General features: G+C 45.8%; 1 protein-coding gene across 1 annotated transcript in view; it reads right to left on the bottom strand.

The window, feature by feature from the left end:
- abcc9 (ATP binding cassette subfamily C member 9) overlaps window positions 1-19,197 on the bottom strand; it is a 155,782-nt gene extending 136,585 nt beyond the window's left edge. Inside the window, exons 1-2 of the mRNA XM_033039473.1 lie at window positions 18,965-19,197; window positions 3,335-3,476 (exon numbers count right to left, since the gene is read on the bottom strand). Coding sequence (XP_032895364.1) covers window positions 3,335-3,476; window positions 18,965-19,109 — 287 coding nt within the window. The 5' untranslated portion in view covers window positions 19,110-19,197. The remainder of the gene's footprint in view (window positions 1-3,334; window positions 3,477-18,964) is intronic.
- Between the last annotated feature and the right edge of the window lie 406 nt (window positions 19,198-19,603).

Here is a 19,603-nt window from a genome sequence, read left to right as displayed (position 1 = left end):
CCCTTAGGTAGAGGGGCTGTGTGTTATAGACGGGAAGGGAAAATTAAGAGAACAAAGGAGGGATCAAAGTGATTTGATTAGTACAGGTGTCAGGGGTGATGGGGAGAAGGCAGGAGAATGGGGTTGTGAGGGGAAGATAGATCAGCCATGATTGAATAGCGGAGTAGCCTTGAAGGGCCGAATTGCCTATTTCTGCTCCTATAACTGAGGAACGTATGAACAAAGTAAGTGGGTTATCAATGAAGAGATGATGAAGGAAAATAATGTTAAAAGACTGGAGGGGAAAGGCAGTGCGCAATAATTTCTAGATATAGGAAGGACGTGGAGGGTTTAGAAAGAGTGCAGAAGAGGTTTACCAGAATACTGCCTGGATTAGAGGGTATTAGCTAAAAGGAGAGGTTGGAGAGGTTTTCTCCATAACATCGGCAGTTGAGGGGGAGACCTGATAGAAGTATATAAAATTTGTGCGAGGCATAGATAGGATAGACAGTCAGAACCATTTTCCTCAGGGTGGAAATGTCAAAGACAAGAATGCATAGCTTTTGGTAAGAGGGATAAGGTTTAAATGAGGCGTACAGAGAGTGGCGAGTGTCTGGAACATGCTGCCAGGGATGGTGAAGGCAGATCTGATAGGACAAGGGTTCCCAACCCGGGGTAAATTTCATCTACCCAGGGGGTAAGTTTGTTGATACTGGATTTGTACATATTTTTTCTCATTGACTGACTGTGTTTGGTTCTGGTATACCGGTATCTGTTCACTCCAACTGGTCCAGAACGCAGCCGCCCGACTCATCACCCACACCAAATCCTGGCATCACATCACTCCAGTCCTCAAACAACTTCACTGGCTTCCCATCTCCCACCGGATCACCTACAAAATCCTGGTCCTCACCTACAAAGCCCTCCATCATCTGGCCCCCCCATATCTCACTGACCTCCTCTCCCCCTACCAACCCTCACGGTCCCTCAGATCCACATCAGCCAGTCTCCTCTCCATCCACAAGTCCAACCTCCGCAGTTTTGGGGACAGAGCCTTCTCCAGGGCAGCTCCCAGACTCTGGAACTCCCTCCCCCAACTGATCCGCAATTCCGTGTCCCTCACCATCTTCCAGTCCCGCCTCAAGACCCATCTCTTAACCTCTGCCTATCCTTAGCCCCACGTCCCCGTCCCTTTTCATCTGTGCATTAATTGCCTCATACTGTGTTTTGTATTGAATTCTGTCTTTACTTTGTGTACTAGTCATGTCTCTACTATTTATTTCATTCCCCTTACATGTTTTTCCTCTACATGCTCAATTTTTGTAAGGTGTCCTTGAGACTCTTGAAAGGCGCCCATAAATAAAATTTATTATTATTATTATTATTATTATCATTAATTGTTCATAAATAAGTGAAATAGCATTGTTTTGTGCTATTAAAGTTGCCAGGGGTAAACGGGACGAAAAAGGTTGGGAACCCCTGTAATAGGAGAATGTAAGAGGCTTTTAGGTAGGTACATGGATTTGCAGGGAATGCAGGGATATGGATCACGTGCAGGCAGAGGAGATTAGTTTAACTTGGCGTCATGTTCGGCATAGACATTGTGGACAAAAGGGCCTGTTCCCTTGCTGTATGTACTATTCTGTGTTCTATGACATAAATGAGAAACAGAGAGGGAACTGAAAACTGTGGCAGGATTAATTGCATTTTGTAGTGGATAACAGATGGATAACGTTCTTTGTAGAGGTAAATCCAGCCAGGTATCTGGTGAACCAATAGTTTCCCGTGCCCCTGTAACCAACTTTCATGGCAGGTTGGGATAAACTCACTGGTCTCCACGGGAGAAGAACAAAGGAAAGAGATAAGACTATTGCCTTCCATCACAGTGAGGAGGTGTTGGACATTCACTGTGATGGATATTTGTGCAAATTGTGTTAAGTGTGTGTCTTGGGTTTTTTGGTAATGTTAAGACTGTAGAAATGCAATTTTGTTCAAACCAACCTGTTTGAATGACAATAAAAGGCATTCTATTCTACTCTCCTATTCTAAACTGGAGCACAGGGAGAACTTGCAAACTCCACACAGAGAACCCCCAAGGTCAGGATCGAACCTGGGTCTTTGGTGCTGCGAGGCAGCAGCTCTACCCGCTGCATCATCGGTACTCTCCTGCAACCATTACTGATGATGAGTTCAATAATACTTTAGACTAACATTCCAAAACTTACTGTTACATATCATTTATCATGAAAATTAGTGGAAGCTCTTGATCTGATATGAGTGCAGGTATCATCTGTGGGCGGCATGGTGGCGCAGTGGTAGAGCTACTGCCTTACAATGCCAGACACCAGAATTCAAGCCTGACTACAGGTGCCGTCTGTACAGAGTTTGTACGTTCTCCCTGTGACATCCAAGATCTTCGGTTTCCTCCCACACTCCAGAGACCTGCAGGTTTGTAGGTTACTAGGCTTGGTATAAATGTCCCAAGTGTGCGTAGGGTAGAGTTAATGTGCAGGGATCAATGGTCGGCGCGGACTCGATGGGCCGAAGGGCCTGTGTGGAAGAAAATATTAACATCCTTTCTTACTTAATTTTGATTGGAATTGAACAAGGTAACGAAAGGGTGTTTGAATGTGACAATTGGCATCTCTCGTTGACCAGGTGTAGAAGAGGTTCGTGGGAATGGCAAAGTAAGATTAGACGTATTTCCTCTTGTCTAGGAATGTGTTGAAGGGTGGATGGTAAATGTAAACATGAAATAGTAGAGAGATAAGGAAGCTTGTTTCTCTCAGCAGTGTGTTACAGAAGACCACCCGCGCCCCCTACCGCTAGTAGCGTAGATACGTTGCAGTAAACAGGGGGCTTATGATTGGCTTGGAGAGGGGATGGTGGTGCGGTCAGCCTAAAAGGTGAGATAGAATAATGTCAAAATGCCCTTGTATTGTGTTTGATGTGTATTAACCATCAGTTGATGAATAAGATTGACATAAACCAAAAGGATGTTATGACTAAAGAAATAATTCGTACCCATGTAATAGATAGTATATTTTCGTATTTTTGGATCTAACAAAAAACAAAAGTTGGTTACCGCATAGTATAACTGTCGGCTAATTCTGTTGTAAAATCAGAGAACTGGTGAGTACTAAACTGCTGCCATCTCTCCATGATATCATGCAATAAAGTCTCTTGAAGCAAACCTGCAAACTCTCCGCTTTTGATTTTCCTTTAATTTATCTCTAAATTAATTTCTTCCACAGCCTGTATCTCCAAAGTAAACTAAACTAAACTAAAACAACAGTTTTAGATATGGTCAAATGACACATTTCGAAGGTAATAATGCAATAAATCTCAGCCATACCCGTTAGAATACATCCCTTCTGCGATCTCGCAGACAAGGACAAAGAGAAGTATAAATGTCAGGATCCATCGAAAACTGTGTCCAGGGAAATGTAGCCACGTGTTATGGTGGATCTGAACCTTTGAACTTTGACTTCCCCAACCTGAAATTCAAAACATAATTTCATTTTAAGAATTGCCAGTAATTAAATAAAAGGATGAATAGTAAAATAAAAATTACCAAAGACATTTGATGATAATTGTACGGAATTATGGTCATTATAACTCATACAGTCTCAGTCAGCACTTACCACAGACATTTCATGGAGTCATAACATATAGAAACAGGCCCTTTAGCCCAAGTCTTCCATAACGACCAAAGTGCCCACGCTAGTACCATTTGCCCACATTTGGCCCATATCCCTCTAAACATTTCCTACCCATGTACCTGTCCAAGCATCTATTCAATGTTGTTATTGTACCCGCCTCATCGACCTCTTCTGGCAGCTTGTCCAATGTCCCCACCACCCTTTGAGAGAAAAAGTTGCCCCTTAGGTTCCTATTCAATCTTTCCCCTCTCACCATAAACCTCTAACTACTGCAGCACTCTGTGGAAAATGTATTTGTTGGCATAGAATCATACAGCACATAAACAGGTCATTCAGCCCAACTTGCCCGATCTAAGCCAGTCCCATTTGCCCATATTTGGCCCATATCCTCTCAACTTTTCCTATCCATGTACTTGTGTGAAAAAAAAAAATTGCCTCTCAGGTTTCTATTAAATCTTCCCCCCCTCTCTCACCTTTAACCTATGGTTCTTGATTTTCTGGATAAAAAACATAAAGATCGTACAGCTTTAGGCTTCCCATTAGGGTGTTTCCAAGTCAACAGGCCATTACATTTAATCATGACATCCAACCAGCTATGCAAACCTTCCAGCATTTTGTTTACAATCCCAATAATCATTTCTTTATGTAATATTTGGATTTTCCTGGTAAGACATTATCCCAGTTATTGCTAATGGAAGGTGCAAAGCTTTGTGACTTAGAACATAATTGATTCCAAGAAGGCATCCAACTCTTTAGACTTTAGAGATACAGCATGGAAACAGGCCCTTCGTCCCGCAGAGCCAACGATGAATCCGTACACTAGCTATTTTTTTTTAAAATATTTATTTTATTAGAAGCAATTGTACAAGGAGAGAGTAATCGACATAACAATTATATAATTTCCATACAGCTTCGATTTTAACATTTTATAAACTAATAACTAAGTCGGAAAAAAAGAAAAAAGGGAAAGAAAGAAGAAAAAGAGAAAAGAAAGAATTTCGAAAAAGACACGAAAGAGAAAAAAGGAAAACCCCTGAACTAACGAAGAAGTGAAAAAAGCAGAGATATATCCCACTACCCTACACACTATCCTACACACACTAGGGACAATTTACAATATTACTGAAACCAATTAACCTACAAACCTGCATGTCTTTGGAGTGTGGGAGGAAACCGGAGCACCCGGAGAAAACCCATGTGGCCACAGGGAGAATGCACAAACTCCATACAAGCAGCACCCGTAGTCACGATCGGATCCGAGTCATTGGTGCTGTAAGGCAGCAGCTCTACCGCTGTGCCCCTGTGCCATCCCTAAAGTGTAAAGTCTCTTCGGCTAACTCTGCTAGCATCACATCTTAGTTTGGAAACAGCTCTGCCCAAGATTGAGAAAAATTGCAAAAGAGTTGTGGATGTAGCCCAGCCCATCACATAGGCCCACCATCGACTCCATCTACATTTTGCGCTGACTCGGGAAAGCAGCTAACATAATCAAAGATCTTTCTCACCATGGTCATTCCTTCTCCCTGCTCCCGTTAGGCAGAAGATACAGAAGCTTGAAAGCATGCAGCATCGGACTCAGGAGCAGCTTCTCCCCCTCTGTTATCAGGCTTCTGAACTACATGTTGTACCCTTCATCCTGTATCTGCGCACGACATGATTGTAATTACGTATTGTCCCTTCTTTCACTGGATAGCACGCAACAAAGAGCTTTCCACTGTACCTCGGTACACGTGACAACAATCTCTGCATGACTAAAACTCTGATCTTGTGCTCTTCCCGTTTCCGCGGTTTTTCTATTTGCGCAAAAATGGTTCACGATAGCGCTACAATTTTCCGTCAGCTCACTCACCATTCTCCTGTGCTGCGAGTGCATCAAGTTTTGTTCCGATCAGTAGTATATTGTAAAAGTTAGCTAGGGTTAAAAATCATAAAAAACGCCCATGTGCAGATCGATTTCCCCTCCTGCCAGTCAGCGGCGTGCAGATTGGTCTCTTCTCCTGTCGCTCCGCGGGACGATCCGCCCCTTCCTGCGCCATCGCGTCTTTACTGGAGCCGAGGATGGCCGGTGGAGGTCTCCAACTGGACGCAATTTTAGGAGGGGCCGGAAGCGGCCTGGCCCAGCCCGGCGGTGTTGCCAAACGGAAAGCGGTGAATCAGATCCCGGCGAGCATCCAGCGCCCGCTGTGAGTCCCAAACGCACCGCCATCGCAATGCCCAGCAGCTCCAGCCCTTTCCCCTCTGGTCTCCCTCGCTGGGTCATGTTCTCTCCTCCATGATACCCCTTTTCCCCCATGGCTCTTCCCCCATCTTTTCTCCGAGCTCTCCCCCCACCCCCACACCGCCCGCCCACACTTTGTGCGGAGGTAGATGCTGGTGCTTCTGGGCCGATCCGAGGCCTGTCTCTGAAGGCGCCGACGGCTGCTGCTCCTCCAGGGCACGCCCATGCGAGAGGAGCGGCAACCTCGAGATACTGGGGAGGGAGAGTGGGGGAGTAGAGGGAGAAGAGGGAAGTAGGGAGGGGAGAGGAGTTATGGAGGGAGGGAGGGAGGGAGGGAGGGAGTGACTGAGGGTAGGGAAAAGGAGAGGTGAGGGATTGGGGGAGGGTAGGAGGAGTGGGAAAAGAAGAGGGATCAGGTGAGGTGGGAGAGTGAGGGAGGAGGGAGAACAGGGGGAGAGGAGGGGGGAGTAGAGGAGGGGGGAGTAGAGGAGGGAGGAGTGGTGGAGGTAGGGAGTGGGGAATAGAGGGAGAGGAGGGCAGTGGCAGAGGTGAGGAGGGATAGTGGGGGGGATACGGGGAGGTGAGGAGTGGGGGAGGTGGGCGATAGAGGGATAGGAGGGGGGTAGGAAGGGAAGAGGAGTTAGGGAGGGAGGGAGTGACTGAGGGTAGGGGAAAGGAGAGGGAGAGAGAGTTGAGGGAGGGGTGGGGGAGGGGAGGAGGAGAGGGGAAAGAAGAGGGAGGGTGAAGAGGAGGGGGAGAGAGTGCTAGGGATGAGGGGAAATGAGCTGCGCCTGTGCAGTTGGGGGCTATGGGTGAGTTATGGAATATTGCGTTGGGGGACCAAGCCTCCTGTGTGACAGGGACCCAACGGGTCCCACTTAGTCTAGTAAACTAAACTAAACTTAGAGTTGTATACCGTTTTGGAATGCCTAATACTCACTAAGAGTGAACATCCTCCATGTCATTCAACCACCGCTATGGGTTTAAATCATAATGGGAGGAGCCCTCCCTTCTGCCATTTCAAATCTCCTGTTACCCTCGGCCTCACTAAACTAATAACTCCCCTTTCCATATCTTCATTTGAAAGTGAAATGAGGTGCCTTATCTTATCTATCGATAGATTTACTTGTGCCATTATGAATCCTGGCTGGGAGACAAACACTCTGCACTCTTGTGTAGGAAGGAACTGTAGATGCTGGTGTAAATCGTAGACACAAAATGCTGGAGTAACTCAGCGGGACAGGCAGCATGTCTGGAGAGAAAGAATGTGTGATGTTTCGGGTCGAGAACCTTCTTCCGCTGCATTCTTTATCAACTGAAGCCCTGCTTCACTGTGATTGTTTTGTTGTTGGTGCCGAGGAAGGGCCTCGACCAGACACGCCCCGACGTGCCGCGGCTCTGGACTGGGAACGCGGCCGGGGGCCTTTATCGAGGCGCCGTGGTCTCCGCCAACCCGGGCTGCGTAGAACAAAAGGAGGAGCCGGCGAGCTTTGTAATTTTGTCTGTGCCGTCGTAGGTGACTGATATTTGTATACATTGTGTATGCAAAGAATCTCACTGTGCCTAGTCACATGTGACAATGAAGTATTCCTATTCCTATCTAGCTTCTGCTTTCTTTCTGCTCATGATGCTTTTTAACCTGTGTAGGATTCCTCCCATGTATATGCAATGAAGAAGACATTCTTGTTTAGGTTTAGGTTTAGTAAGTCACATGTACCAAGCGACAGTGAAAAGCTGTGTTTCACAAGCGATGCTTTCAAAGCTTCCCCTCCATTATCAGGTCTCTGAACGGTCCATCCATAAGCCAGAGTACTGTCCGATTCACCTCTACCCCATTGCAGACATTGGACTCTGATGTGCTGCAATGCTGAGAACTATATTCTGCACTCTGTATCTTCTCCTTTGCTCTACCTAGAGTATGAGTTTGAAGTAATTGTATCTATGTATGGTATATCTGAAGATAGACACAAAATGCTGGAGTAACTCAGTGGGTCAGGCAGCATCTGTGGAGCAAAGGAATAGGTGACCTTTTGAGTCAAGACCTTCTTCAGACAGTCATGGGAGAGGGAAACTAGAGGAGTGTGAAGGTACAAAGAACAAATGAATGAAAGGTGAGAAGAAAAATATCAAATCTGAACGTCAGGCAATGCCGTGGTAGTTGGAGACTCCATTGTGAGAGGTACGGACAGGGGTTTCTGCGGCAACAGACGGGATTCGAGGATGGTGTGCTGCCTCCCTGGTGCCAGGATCCAGGATGTCACGGACAGAGTGCAGAAAATCCTCAAGGGCGAAGGTGAACAGCCGGAGGTGGTAGTGCATGTTGGCACAAACAATGTCGGAAAGAAGGGGATGAATATTCTGAAGCGTGACTTTAGAGAGCTCGGAAAAGTGCTGAAAGGCAGGACCTCCAGGGTTGTTATCTCCGGTTTGCTTCCAGTTCCTCGTGCTGGGAGCAGGAACAGGGAGAGACAGGACCTGAATGTGTGGCTGAGGAACTGGTGCAGGGGGCAGGGATTTAGATTCTTAGACCACTGGGATCTGTTTTGGAGTAAGGGGGAACTGTACAAAAGGGACGGATTGCACCTTAACAGGTGGGGGACCGGCATTCTGGCAGGCAGGTTTGCCACTGTTACACAGGTGGTTTTAAACTAAATAAGGGGAGGGGGGGGGAGGGGGGGGTGTCAAATGGGATAGTCAAGGACGGAGTTAAAGGGAAAGGGAGTAAAGGGATAGTTAATGACCCCAGAATTAACGGGAAAGAAAGCTCACAAAGGAATAGGAGAGTATGGTCAAGTGTAATAGGGGTCGATGTGAAAGGTGAGATGCGGAAGGAAATAAAAATATTGTATATGAATGCGCGAAGTATAAGAAGTAAAGTAGATGAGCTTGAGGCTCAGTTAGAGGTTGGTAGATATGACATTGTGGGGATTACTGAGACGTGGCTGCAGGAGGATCGGGCCTGGGAACTTAATATTCAGGGTTATACATCCTATAGAAAGGACAGGCAGGTGGGCAGAGGAGGGTTGGGGGAGGTAGCTCTGCTGGTGAGGGATGGAATTCAGACCCTTGCGAGGGAAGACATAGGGACTGACAAGGTAGAGTCACTGTGGATTGAGTTGAGTAATTGCAAAGGCAAGAAGACACTAATTGGTGTTATCTACAGACCCACAAATAGTAGCCCAGATGTAGGGTGTAAGTTGCAGCAGGAGTTAAAACTGGCATGTAACAAAGGTAATGCCACTGTGGTGATGGGGGATTTCAATATGCAGGTAGACTGGGAAAATCAGGTTGATTCAGGATCCCAAGGGAGAGAGTTTGTAGAATGCCTCCGAGATGGATTCTTAGAGCAGCTTGTAATAGAGCCGACCAGAGAAAAGGCAATTCTGGATTTAGTGTTGTCCAATGAACCAGATTTGATAAGAGAACTCGATGTAAAGGAACCGCTTGGAGGAAGTGGTCATAATATAATTTGTTTTAATCTGCAATTTGAGAAGGAGAAGGTTAAATCGGAAGTGTCAGTGATGCAGTTGAACAAAGGGGACTATGAAGGCATGAGGGAGGAGCTGGCCAAGGTAGACTGGAAAGGGATCCTAGCAGGAATGACGGTGGAACAGCAATGGCAGGAATTTCTGGGCATAATCCGGAAGACGCGATCATTTAATTCCAAAAAGGAAGAAAGATTCTAAGGAGAGTAGGAGGCAACTGTGGCTGACAAGAGATGTTAGGAATAGAATAAAACTAAAAGAAAAGATGTATAACACAGCAAAGAATAGCCGGAAGCCAGAGGATTGGGAAACTTTCATAGGAGAACAAAAGGAAACAAAACGGGCAATACGGGCTGAAAAGATGAAGTACGAGGGGAAGTTGGCCAGGAATATAAAGAAGGACAGTAAAAGCTTCTTTAGATATGTTAAGGGAAAAAGAATAGCAAAGTCAAATGTAGGTCCCTTGAAGGCAGACACGGATGAAATTATTATGGGGAACAAGGAAACGGCAGAAGAATTGAACAGGTACTTCGGATCTGTCTTCACTAAGGAAGACACAAACAATCTCCCAGAAGTACTGGAGGACAGAGGATCTAAGGGGGTAGAGGAACTGAAATAAATTTTCATTAGGCGAGAAATAGTATTGGGTAGGCTAATGGGACTAAAGGATGATAAATCCCCTGGACCTGATGGTCTGCATCCCAGGGTCCTCAGGGAGGTGGCTCTAGAAATAGTGGATGCATTGGTGATCATTTTCCAATGTTCAATAGATTCAGGATCAGTTCCTGTGGATTGGAGGATAGCTAATGTTATGCCACTTTTCAAGAAAGGAGCGAGAGAGAAAAAAGGAATTACAGACTAGTTAGTCTGACTTCGGTGGTGGGAAAGATGCTAGAGTCAATTATTAAAGAGGTAATAATGGGGCATTTGGATAGCAGTAAAAGGATTAGTCCAAGTCAGCATGGATTTATGAAAGGAAAATCATGCTTGACTAATCTTCTGGAACTTTTTGAGGATGTGACAAGTAAAATGGATGAAGGGGAGCCAGTGGATGTAGTGTATCTAGTTTTTCAGAAAGCCTTTGATAAGGTCCCACACGGGAGACTGGCGGCTAAAATTAGAGCACATGGTATTGGGGGTAGGGTGTTGACATGGATAGAAAATTGGTTGGCAGACAGGAAGCAAAGAGTAGGAGTTAACAGGTCCTTTTCAGAATGGCAGGCAGTGGTGAGTGAAGTGCCGCAAGGTTCGGTGTTGGGGCTGCAACTGTTTACCATATATATTAATGATTTGGAAGAGGGAATTAGGAGCAACACTAGCAAGTTTGCGGATGACACAAAGCTGGGTGGCAGTGTGAACTGTGAAGAGGATGTTAGGAAATTGCAGGGTGACCTGGACAGGTTGAGTGAGAGGGCAGATGCATGGCAGATGCAGTATCTATATTACTAAAAGTCTGATCTTGACAACTTCCTGTTGTTCTGTATATTTATTTTAGAAAAAACGCTGCCACTTACGGCTGTAATTTTTGGCCATCTTACTCAGAGTACCTCTCCGCAGCGCAGGACAAGAGGATTTTTCCCATCGATGAAAAATAAAAGAATTATTAGTGTTTAAAAAATGTTGAGATTCTCTCTCCTGAAGGCCACACCCCTTCCGGAGAGACCATAAAACCCGGAAGTGTTGAGTGCCTCAGTCAGTCTCTGCAAGATGGGTGAGCGAGAGGGTCACATCTCTCAGTCTGAGCATGTAAACACATGTCTACAAAACTGTGAGTGGTTTTACTGACCTGTCAGTGCCATTAATGTGGTTTGAAAATATAGTTTGGAAATGCTGTGTTGCCTTTGGTTTGGAAATGCTAAAGCTGTGTTGCCTAATTAAAGTTGCCTTGCCTAATTAAAGTTGCCTTGCCTAATTAAAGTTGCCTTGCCTAATTAAAGTTGCCTTGCCTAATTAAAGTGGTCTTGCCTAATTAAAGTTGCCTTGCCTTCTATATAATTAGAAGTCTAGTCTTGACCACTTTCTCTTTGCCCTTTTTGTTGATTTTAGAAAAGATGCTACCACGTATGGCTGTGATTTTTGGCCATTATACTCAGACACTCCCTCCGCTCATCAGGTGCCAAGGATTTTTCCCATCGATGAAATATAAAAGAGTTATTAGTGTTTTAAAAATGTTGAGATTCTCTCTCCCGTCAATTACGCCATGAAGGCCACGCCCTTTCTGGTGGGAGGCGGGAGGGACTATAAAACCAAGAAGTGTGGCCGTGGCTCAATCTCTGCAAGATGGAGGAGGGAGAGGTCATGACGCGCTGTCTTTACTGACCTTACACCCTGCTTGAAATGGTATGAAACTGCACGAATTTGGTGGCCTTGCACCTTGCTTGAAGTGGCAAGAAACTGCACTTGAATTTGGTGGCCTTGCACCCTGCTTGAAATGGAATTTCAAGCAATAGCCATGAGTCAACTGCCAGCCCACCAGCCATGAGTGAGTGAGCTACCAGTACAACAGGCTTGAGTGACTGAGCCGCCAGCCCAAGAATCCAATCGGCCCACAATGTCCATACTAGCCCTCTGGAAACCAGTCCCTTCAGCCCACAACACCCATACTAGCGCTCCAGAAATCCCCCCCTACCTCCCGCCCCCCCCTACCTCCCTACCTCCCTCCCCCCCTCCCCCCCCCCCCCCCCCCCCCCACCACTAGCCACCAATATTGGAATTGGTAGAGAGGTGGAATATTGCGTTGGGGGACCAGCCCTCCTGTGTGATGCTAGGACCCAACGGGTCCCACTTAGTCTAGTAATATAGATAAATGTGAGGTTATCCACTTTGGCAGAAAAACAAGGGGGCAGATTATTATCTCAATGGGGTTGGGTTAGGTAAGGGGGAGGTACAGAGAGCCCTGGGTGCCCTTGTGCACAAGTCACTGAAAGTTGGCGTGTAGGTACAGCAGGCAGTGAAGAAAGCTAATGGAATGGTGGCCTTCATAACAAGAGGATCTCAGTATAGGAGTAAAGAGGTTCTTCTGCAGTTGTATGGGGCTCTGGCAAGACCACATCTGGAGTATTGTGTACAGTTTTGGTCTCCTAATTTGAGGAAGGACATCCTTGTGATTGAGGCAGTGCAGCGTAGGTTCACGAGATTGATCCCTGGTATGGCGGGACTGTCATGTGAGGAAAGATTGAAAAGACTAGGCTTGTATTCACTGGAGTTTAGAAGGATGAGGGGGAGATCTTATAGAAACATATAAAATTATAAAAGGACTGGACAAGCTAGATGCAGGAAAAATGTTCCCAATGTTGGGTGAGTCCAGAACCAGGGGCCACAGTCTTAGAATAAAGGAGAGGCCATTTAAGACTGAGGTGAGAAAAAACTTTTTCACCTAGAGCGTTGTGAATTTGTGGAATTTCCTGCCACAGAGGGCAGTGGAGGCAAAATCACTGGATGGATTTACGAGAGAGTTAGAAAGAGCTCATGGGGCTAGTGGAATCAAGGGATATGGGGAGAAGGCAGGCACGGGTTATTGATTGGGGATGATCAGCCATGATCACAATGAATGGCGGTGCTGGCTCGAAGGGCCGAATGGCCTCCTCCTGTACCTATTTTATATGTTTCTATGTAACTGTTGGGATTGCATGCAAAACAAAGCTTTCCATTGTACCTCGGTACACATGATAATAATAAACCTAAACCAGATATACTATACATGAATACAATCAATCTAAACTCAAGTACAATAGGTAGAGCAAAGGGGAAGATACGGAGTACAGAATATAGTTCTCAGCATTGTAGCTCATCAGTTCCGGAGACCAAGTCCTATATCCTCAATGGGGTAGAGGTGAACTGGATAGCACCCTAGCTTATGGAAGGACCGTTCAGAAGCCTGATATAGAGGGAAAGAAGAGTCAGGTGGAGCGCACTTTCAAGCTTCTATACCTTCTCCCAGATGGGAACAGGGAAAGGAGGAATGACTGGGTGGGACAAGTCTTTGATTATGTTAGCTGCTCTGAGACTTGATGCCCAACCAGATTTCTATACCACCAATTTGGAGTATTGCAGTCAATTCCGGTTGCCCCAATAAAGGAAGGATGTGGAGGCTTAGGAAAGGGTGCAGAGTAGGATCGTCGGAATGATGCCCGGATTAGAGGATATTAGCTACAAGGAGATGTTGGACAGGCCGGATTAATTTTTCTGGGAAGTCGGAGGTTGAGGGGAGATCTGATAGAAGTGTATAAAGTTATGATAGGCATAGATAAGGTAGGCAGTCAGAACCTTTTTTCCCCAGGGTGGAATTATCATCTAGTAGAAGGCATACCTTTAAGATGTGCGAGCCAAGTTTTTTTACTAAGGGTGGTGGGTGCATGGAACACACTGCCAGTGGTGGTGATGGAGGCAGATATGGTAGTGAAGTTTAAGAGGCTTTTGGATAGGCAAGCAGATGTGTAGGAAATTGACTTCTGTGGATATGTGCAAGCGGATAAAAGGTTGTATCGACATAATATTCAACACAGTCATTGTGGGCCAAAGGTCCTGTTCCTTTGCTGCACTGTCCTACATCCTATATCCTATGCACCTAATTGTTTGCATCTTTCACTTTTTGCACTGACCAATCCTTGGACCCTTACCTGAGATTCCATGCCGATGTCTCAAACTGCCTTCTTTTACACAGAGAGTGGTGTGTGCATGGAACGTGCTATCAGGGGTTGTGGTGGAGGCAGATACAGTCGTGGTGTTTAAGAGGCGTTTAGATAGACACACAGGTGTGCAGGGAATGGAGAGATAAGGGCCTGTCCCATTTACGCGACCTTTACGATAGGTCGCCGAAATTTTCAACGTTGAAAATTCAGCGGCGACCAGAAAGACGCTACTACTCTTTGGAGACCTCTCACGACCAGAGGAGACCTCTCACGACCATACAGGCGACCCCTGGCGACATGTTGCGGGTGACATCTCATGATCATAGGAGACCTCCCACGATCATACAACCTATATGGCCGTGAGAGGTCTCCAAAGAGTCGTAGCGTCTTTCTGGTCGCCGCTGAATTTTCAACATGTTGAAAATTTCGGAGACCTATCACGGGTGCCGGCAGTTGCCTGTAAAGATCGCGTAAGTGGGACAGGCACTTTACTGATCACGTGCAGGCAGAGGTGATTAGCTTTGCTTGGCATCATTTTCAGAGCAGACATTGTGAGCTGAAGGGCCTGTTGCTGCACTGTAATTCAGAACTAGGGGTCACAGTTTAAGGATAAGAGGGAATTATTTTAGGACCGAGATAAGAAAATCATTTTTCACACAGAGAGTGGTGAATCTGTGGAATTCTCTGCCACAGAAGGTAGTTGAGGCCAGTTCATTGGCTATATTTAAGAGGGAGTTAGATGTGGCCCTTGTGGCTAAAGGGATCAGGGGTTATGGAGAGAAGGCAGGGATGGGATACTGAGTTGGATGATCAGCCATGATCATATTGAATGGCGGTGCAGGCTCGAAGGGCCGAATGGCCTACTCCTGCACCTATTTTCTATGTTTCTATGTTCTCTGTTCTATTTATTCATACGTGTGTTCTGTTTATTCAGGCCGCATACACCTGCCATTGCAATTACTCATAGACATACCACACTATATTCCAGGTATCAACTGAATCAGTCATCCAAAGTCATGCATTTCCTAGATAGCAATAATTTCACTTTGATCCGAATCATCACCTATTCCTTTTCTCCAGCGATGCTGCCTGACCCGCTGAGTTACTCCAGCATTTTTTTGTCTATCTTTGGTGTAAACCAGCATCTTCAGTTCCTGCTTATACATAATTTCCCTTTGGTTAGCTGTGTGCATTTGGAAGTTCTGAATCTGTAGAATATCTTTCACAAATGTGAGATGTTGTTATTAAACCGCCATATCTTATTTGTGCAAATTATATCCATGTTCAACTGGATTTATGCCAACACTCTGGCCTAAGTCTAGCATGCTGTGCAGAAACTTCTCTACCATCTCCTCTGCCAGTGACTGTCAGGATGTCCAATCAGAAGCAATTGGACGGAATAAGGTGGCCTAATTCTAACAACACACATACATCATCTGACGAGTTCCTTGCAATTTACATGCAGCAATGAGTGCAGTGAGCCTTTTTTAAATTTTAAATATTGTATTCTGGCAGTGTGAGCAGCTGTTACTAAAATCCAAATTAATCTCATTTTCCTTACCCAAGCAGTGTAAAGCTGCCTGATGCATAGTGCTGTGGCTAATGCCGACTACTGTTCATATTCCATCTGTCATCAAGAACACTGTCTGCTGCCCCTCCTAATACTTCATAAAAGTCCAAGCTGGATTCAACCATGCCTGCTTTACACATTCAAAAAAAGTCAGTCCAAGTGAATCTGTCAAGATATATGTTTTGTGTAGGAAGGAACTGCAGATCTTACACCGAAGATTGGCACAAAATGCTAGAGTAAGTCAGCGGGTCAGGCAGCATCTCGGGAGAGAAGGAATGGGTGACGTTTTGGGTCGAGACCCTTCTTCAGCAAATGTTTTGCTTTCAAGCTTGCAATTTTTAAATCGCCAAGCCGAACTAAACGTGAAAATATCTTTCCAGAACCATGAAATAGTGTAGTTATGGACAACAGTTTATTTTTCCCATATTCCTCCCTAAAAATAACCCTTTTCAAATTCAACCTAGCAAATGTATTAAAACACAAAATGCTCGAGTAACTCAGCGGGTCAGGCAGCATCTGTAAGGGACATGGATAAATATTTTTTTGGTTGGGTCCCTTCTTCAACCTAAGTCTGAAAAAGAGTGTCAATCTGAAACATCGCCTGTCCATGTCCTCCAGCGATGTTGCTCTGACCCACTGAGTTACTCCAGCACTCTGTGTTATGCAAGATTCCAGCATCTGCAGTTCCTTGTGTCACTGTAAGTAAATACATTCTTGGATATCTTCAGTTCCTGGAAAATATTAAAACATTCTGAACCACCAAAATGCTCAAACTGCCCTATAAATGACTAAAATTGCTTACAAAATTGCATACAATTGCTTCTGAATTGTGATCATATCTTTCCAAACTTAATCAGTAATACAACTGCTAAACAATGAGATTATCAGATCACACATTATTTATATTTAAAATGCTTGCAATTAAACAAATCGTTTGCTCAGTGGAGAATAAGTCTGTAAGTAGATGGAACAAGGGTTATGCCTAGAAGCAATAACCCTGGCCTGCAAAATCTCATTACAAATGGGATCCACTTATAAAACCATAACCATTATAGTATGAGTATTTATAGCATATTATGTGGGCAAGTCAACTACTGATTTTCATTGCTGAAGCATCTTATATGACCACAGACTGTCCAAAGCATTTTACACTCAAACATGTGCTTTGGCAGTACTATGATACTGCAGATCACATAGCAGCCATTTTGCACACAGCAAGATCCCACAATTAACGGTGTGACGATATGTTTAAAGCAGATAAATATTGAGTGGAACACCTACATTTCTCTATAAAGTTATACTATTTGGATCAGTTACATCTCCATTGAAAAGGCAGAGACAGCAAGGGCCATGTGTTTCGGGTGGCAAAGGCGCAGCTGGTATAACAACTGCCTCACAGCGTTAGAGACCCGGGTTCAATCCTGACCTCGGGTGCTGTCTGTGTGGAGTTTGCAGTGCAGGGGCTTCTTCCATGTGCTCCAGTTTCTTCCCACATCCCAAAGATGTCATTGAGTCATACAGCGTGGAAACAGGCCCTTCGGCCCAACTTGCCCATGCTTACACTAGTCCCACCTGCCTGTGTTTGACCCATATCCCTCTAAACCTATCCTACCCATGTACCAGTCTAAATGTTTCTTACACTTTGTGATAGTACCTGCCTCAACTATCTCCTCTGGCAGTTCATTCCATATACCCATCACACTCGGTGTAAAAAATTTGCCCCTCAGGTTCCTATTAAATCTTCCCCCCTAACCTTAAACCTATGTCTTCTGGTTCTCAATGCACCGACTCTGGGTAAATTGAGTTAGGGTTTTGTAGATTAATTGGCCTGTATAAATTATCCCCAATGTGCAGGGAGTGGATGCGAAAGCAGGATAAGTTAGAACTAGCGTGATGGTTGGTGTGGACTGTGGGCCGAAGGGCCTCTTTTCATGCTGTATCTCTAAACTAAACTGAACAAACCAGCAAACTAATTAGGTGGCCTTCCAACCTGTGGGTAAGTTGTTGGAGCAGCATTCAACCATTGAAGGCCGAGCAAGAGTATCTAACCATCTAACCTACCTACCCATCTGCTGCCTGACCCGCTGAGTTACTCCAGCATTTTGTGTCTATCTTTAACTTATCTACCCCATTGGCCTTTGTCAATGGTTCCTACATTGACCACACAACTTATTTGCTCTTTGGTGCTCATGAGGCAGTCCATGTAGTATTTCTTTGCCTCGGCTCATTGTGTTGAGGGAGTTCTGCCTTCTGCAATTCTAATGTGTTATACACTGGCTTGTTTAGAAGTTCTAGATTCCCCACAGGTGAACATGAACATACATAGAACATAGATCAGTACAGCACAGGAACAGGCCCTTCAGCCCACAATGTCCATGCCGAGCATGATGCCAACTTGGACTAATCCCTTCTGTCTACACGTGATCTATATCCCCCCCCATTCCCTGCATATCCACGTGCCTATCCTATAGGAATTTTAAATTCTTCAACTACCACCCACTCATCACTCTTGCCCTGTACATCTCCTCTAAACTTTTCCCCTCTCACCATAGTGCTATGCCCTCTTGTCTTTGACAATTGCAAAAAAGGTTCTGACTGTCTGCCCTATCCGTAATTTGATTTATTTATATTTGGTCTCAATTCAACCACCAGAGGAATCATTCCAAAGTTTGTCCAGTGAGTTGGGCGTGGCGGGGAATCAAATGATCCTCTTTCCCGGATCCCTTTGTCTTTTGGTTTGATTTGCTCTTGGATATTGTTGGACAACCCAAGAACAGACTGGGATGCTGAGCAAAACACAAAGTGCTGGAGGAACTCAGCATCTGTGTGGGGAAATGTCGGAACCCTTCTTCAGACTGATTGTAGTAGGGAGGGGAATGGGAGAGAGCTGGAAAAGAGAAATGGGGAGAGTGGTGGGGGGTGGGAGGGGGTGGAGATAATTTGGGACAATTGGTCATGGATTTGGGGTGACCTGTAATCTGTTCTTCCGGCTAAAGGGTCATTGACTAAACTATTCAAACCCATTCAAGTGGTGTTTGGCTGATTGATTGAAATACACCGTATGGAAGACCACCGAGTCCACCCCCCAGTTCTGTGTTATCCCACTTTCTCATCCACAGGCTACAAACCCGCACGACTTTGGGATGTGGGAGGAATCCGGGGCACCCGGAGGGAACGCACCCGGTCACGGGGAAAACATGCAAACTCCACGCACACAGGCAACACCCGAGGCCAGGGTCGAACCCGGGGTCTCCGGTGCTGTGAGGCGGCGGCTCTACCCGCTGTGCCAGGGGAGGGGGGCGTGTAAAACCATATGTCACAGTGCACCCACAATCTGGGACCAATGGTCCCAAGTTGATGCTGTGGGTGAATTCTCCCCCCACCCCGCTTCTCTCTCCCCTCGAGTTCCCTTTACTCACCGATGAACAAGATCGGGAAAGTGATGAAAAGTAGGAAGACGTGTGGGACCAGATTGAGAGCATCCACGAAGCAGCCGTTGTTTAAGATGCCGCCGTCGACGTTGTATGCGGTGGCCGTATCGTTGCCACAGAAAGACAGAGACATGTCCGATGCAGCTCCGGCCAACTAGCGGGGAAAGCGACCAGCAAACCAAACAGGGGGTGGGTGGGTGCTCGGTTCCCCTACCATGCATAACCCAGAGACTGCTAGAGAACCGCAGCCCCGCTATTTATACACGGATGGTCCACATGACGTTGAGAGAGCGATTTCTGGCCACCTCCCCTTCAGAGTGAACACACACACACTGTGCAAAGACACCGTGCCTTCTCCTAATACCCTCAACTCAGCCCTGCTGCTTCCGAGTCGCTGGTGACTGAGAACAGGTCCCCTCGGCTATCTCTAATTAAGAAGATCTACCTCTCTGGTGGGTTGTGGACGGCTCAAATCAAAAGGAACTTCACCCATCCTCCCCACAGAATCACAGATCTCACTTTGCCGCCCAGTGTTGGCTTAAGAGGATGCAGTTTAAGGTTGAGATACGAGGAACTGCAGACGCTGCAATATTGAGCAAAAACACGCAGAGTGCTGGAGGAACTCGG

Source organism: Amblyraja radiata, chromosome 21 (assembly GCF_010909765.2).
Source record: "Amblyraja radiata isolate CabotCenter1 chromosome 21, sAmbRad1.1.pri, whole genome shotgun sequence".
NCBI lineage: Eukaryota > Metazoa > Chordata > Chondrichthyes > Rajiformes > Rajidae > Amblyraja > Amblyraja radiata.
This window is presented reverse-complemented; position numbering and strand designations above follow the sequence as displayed.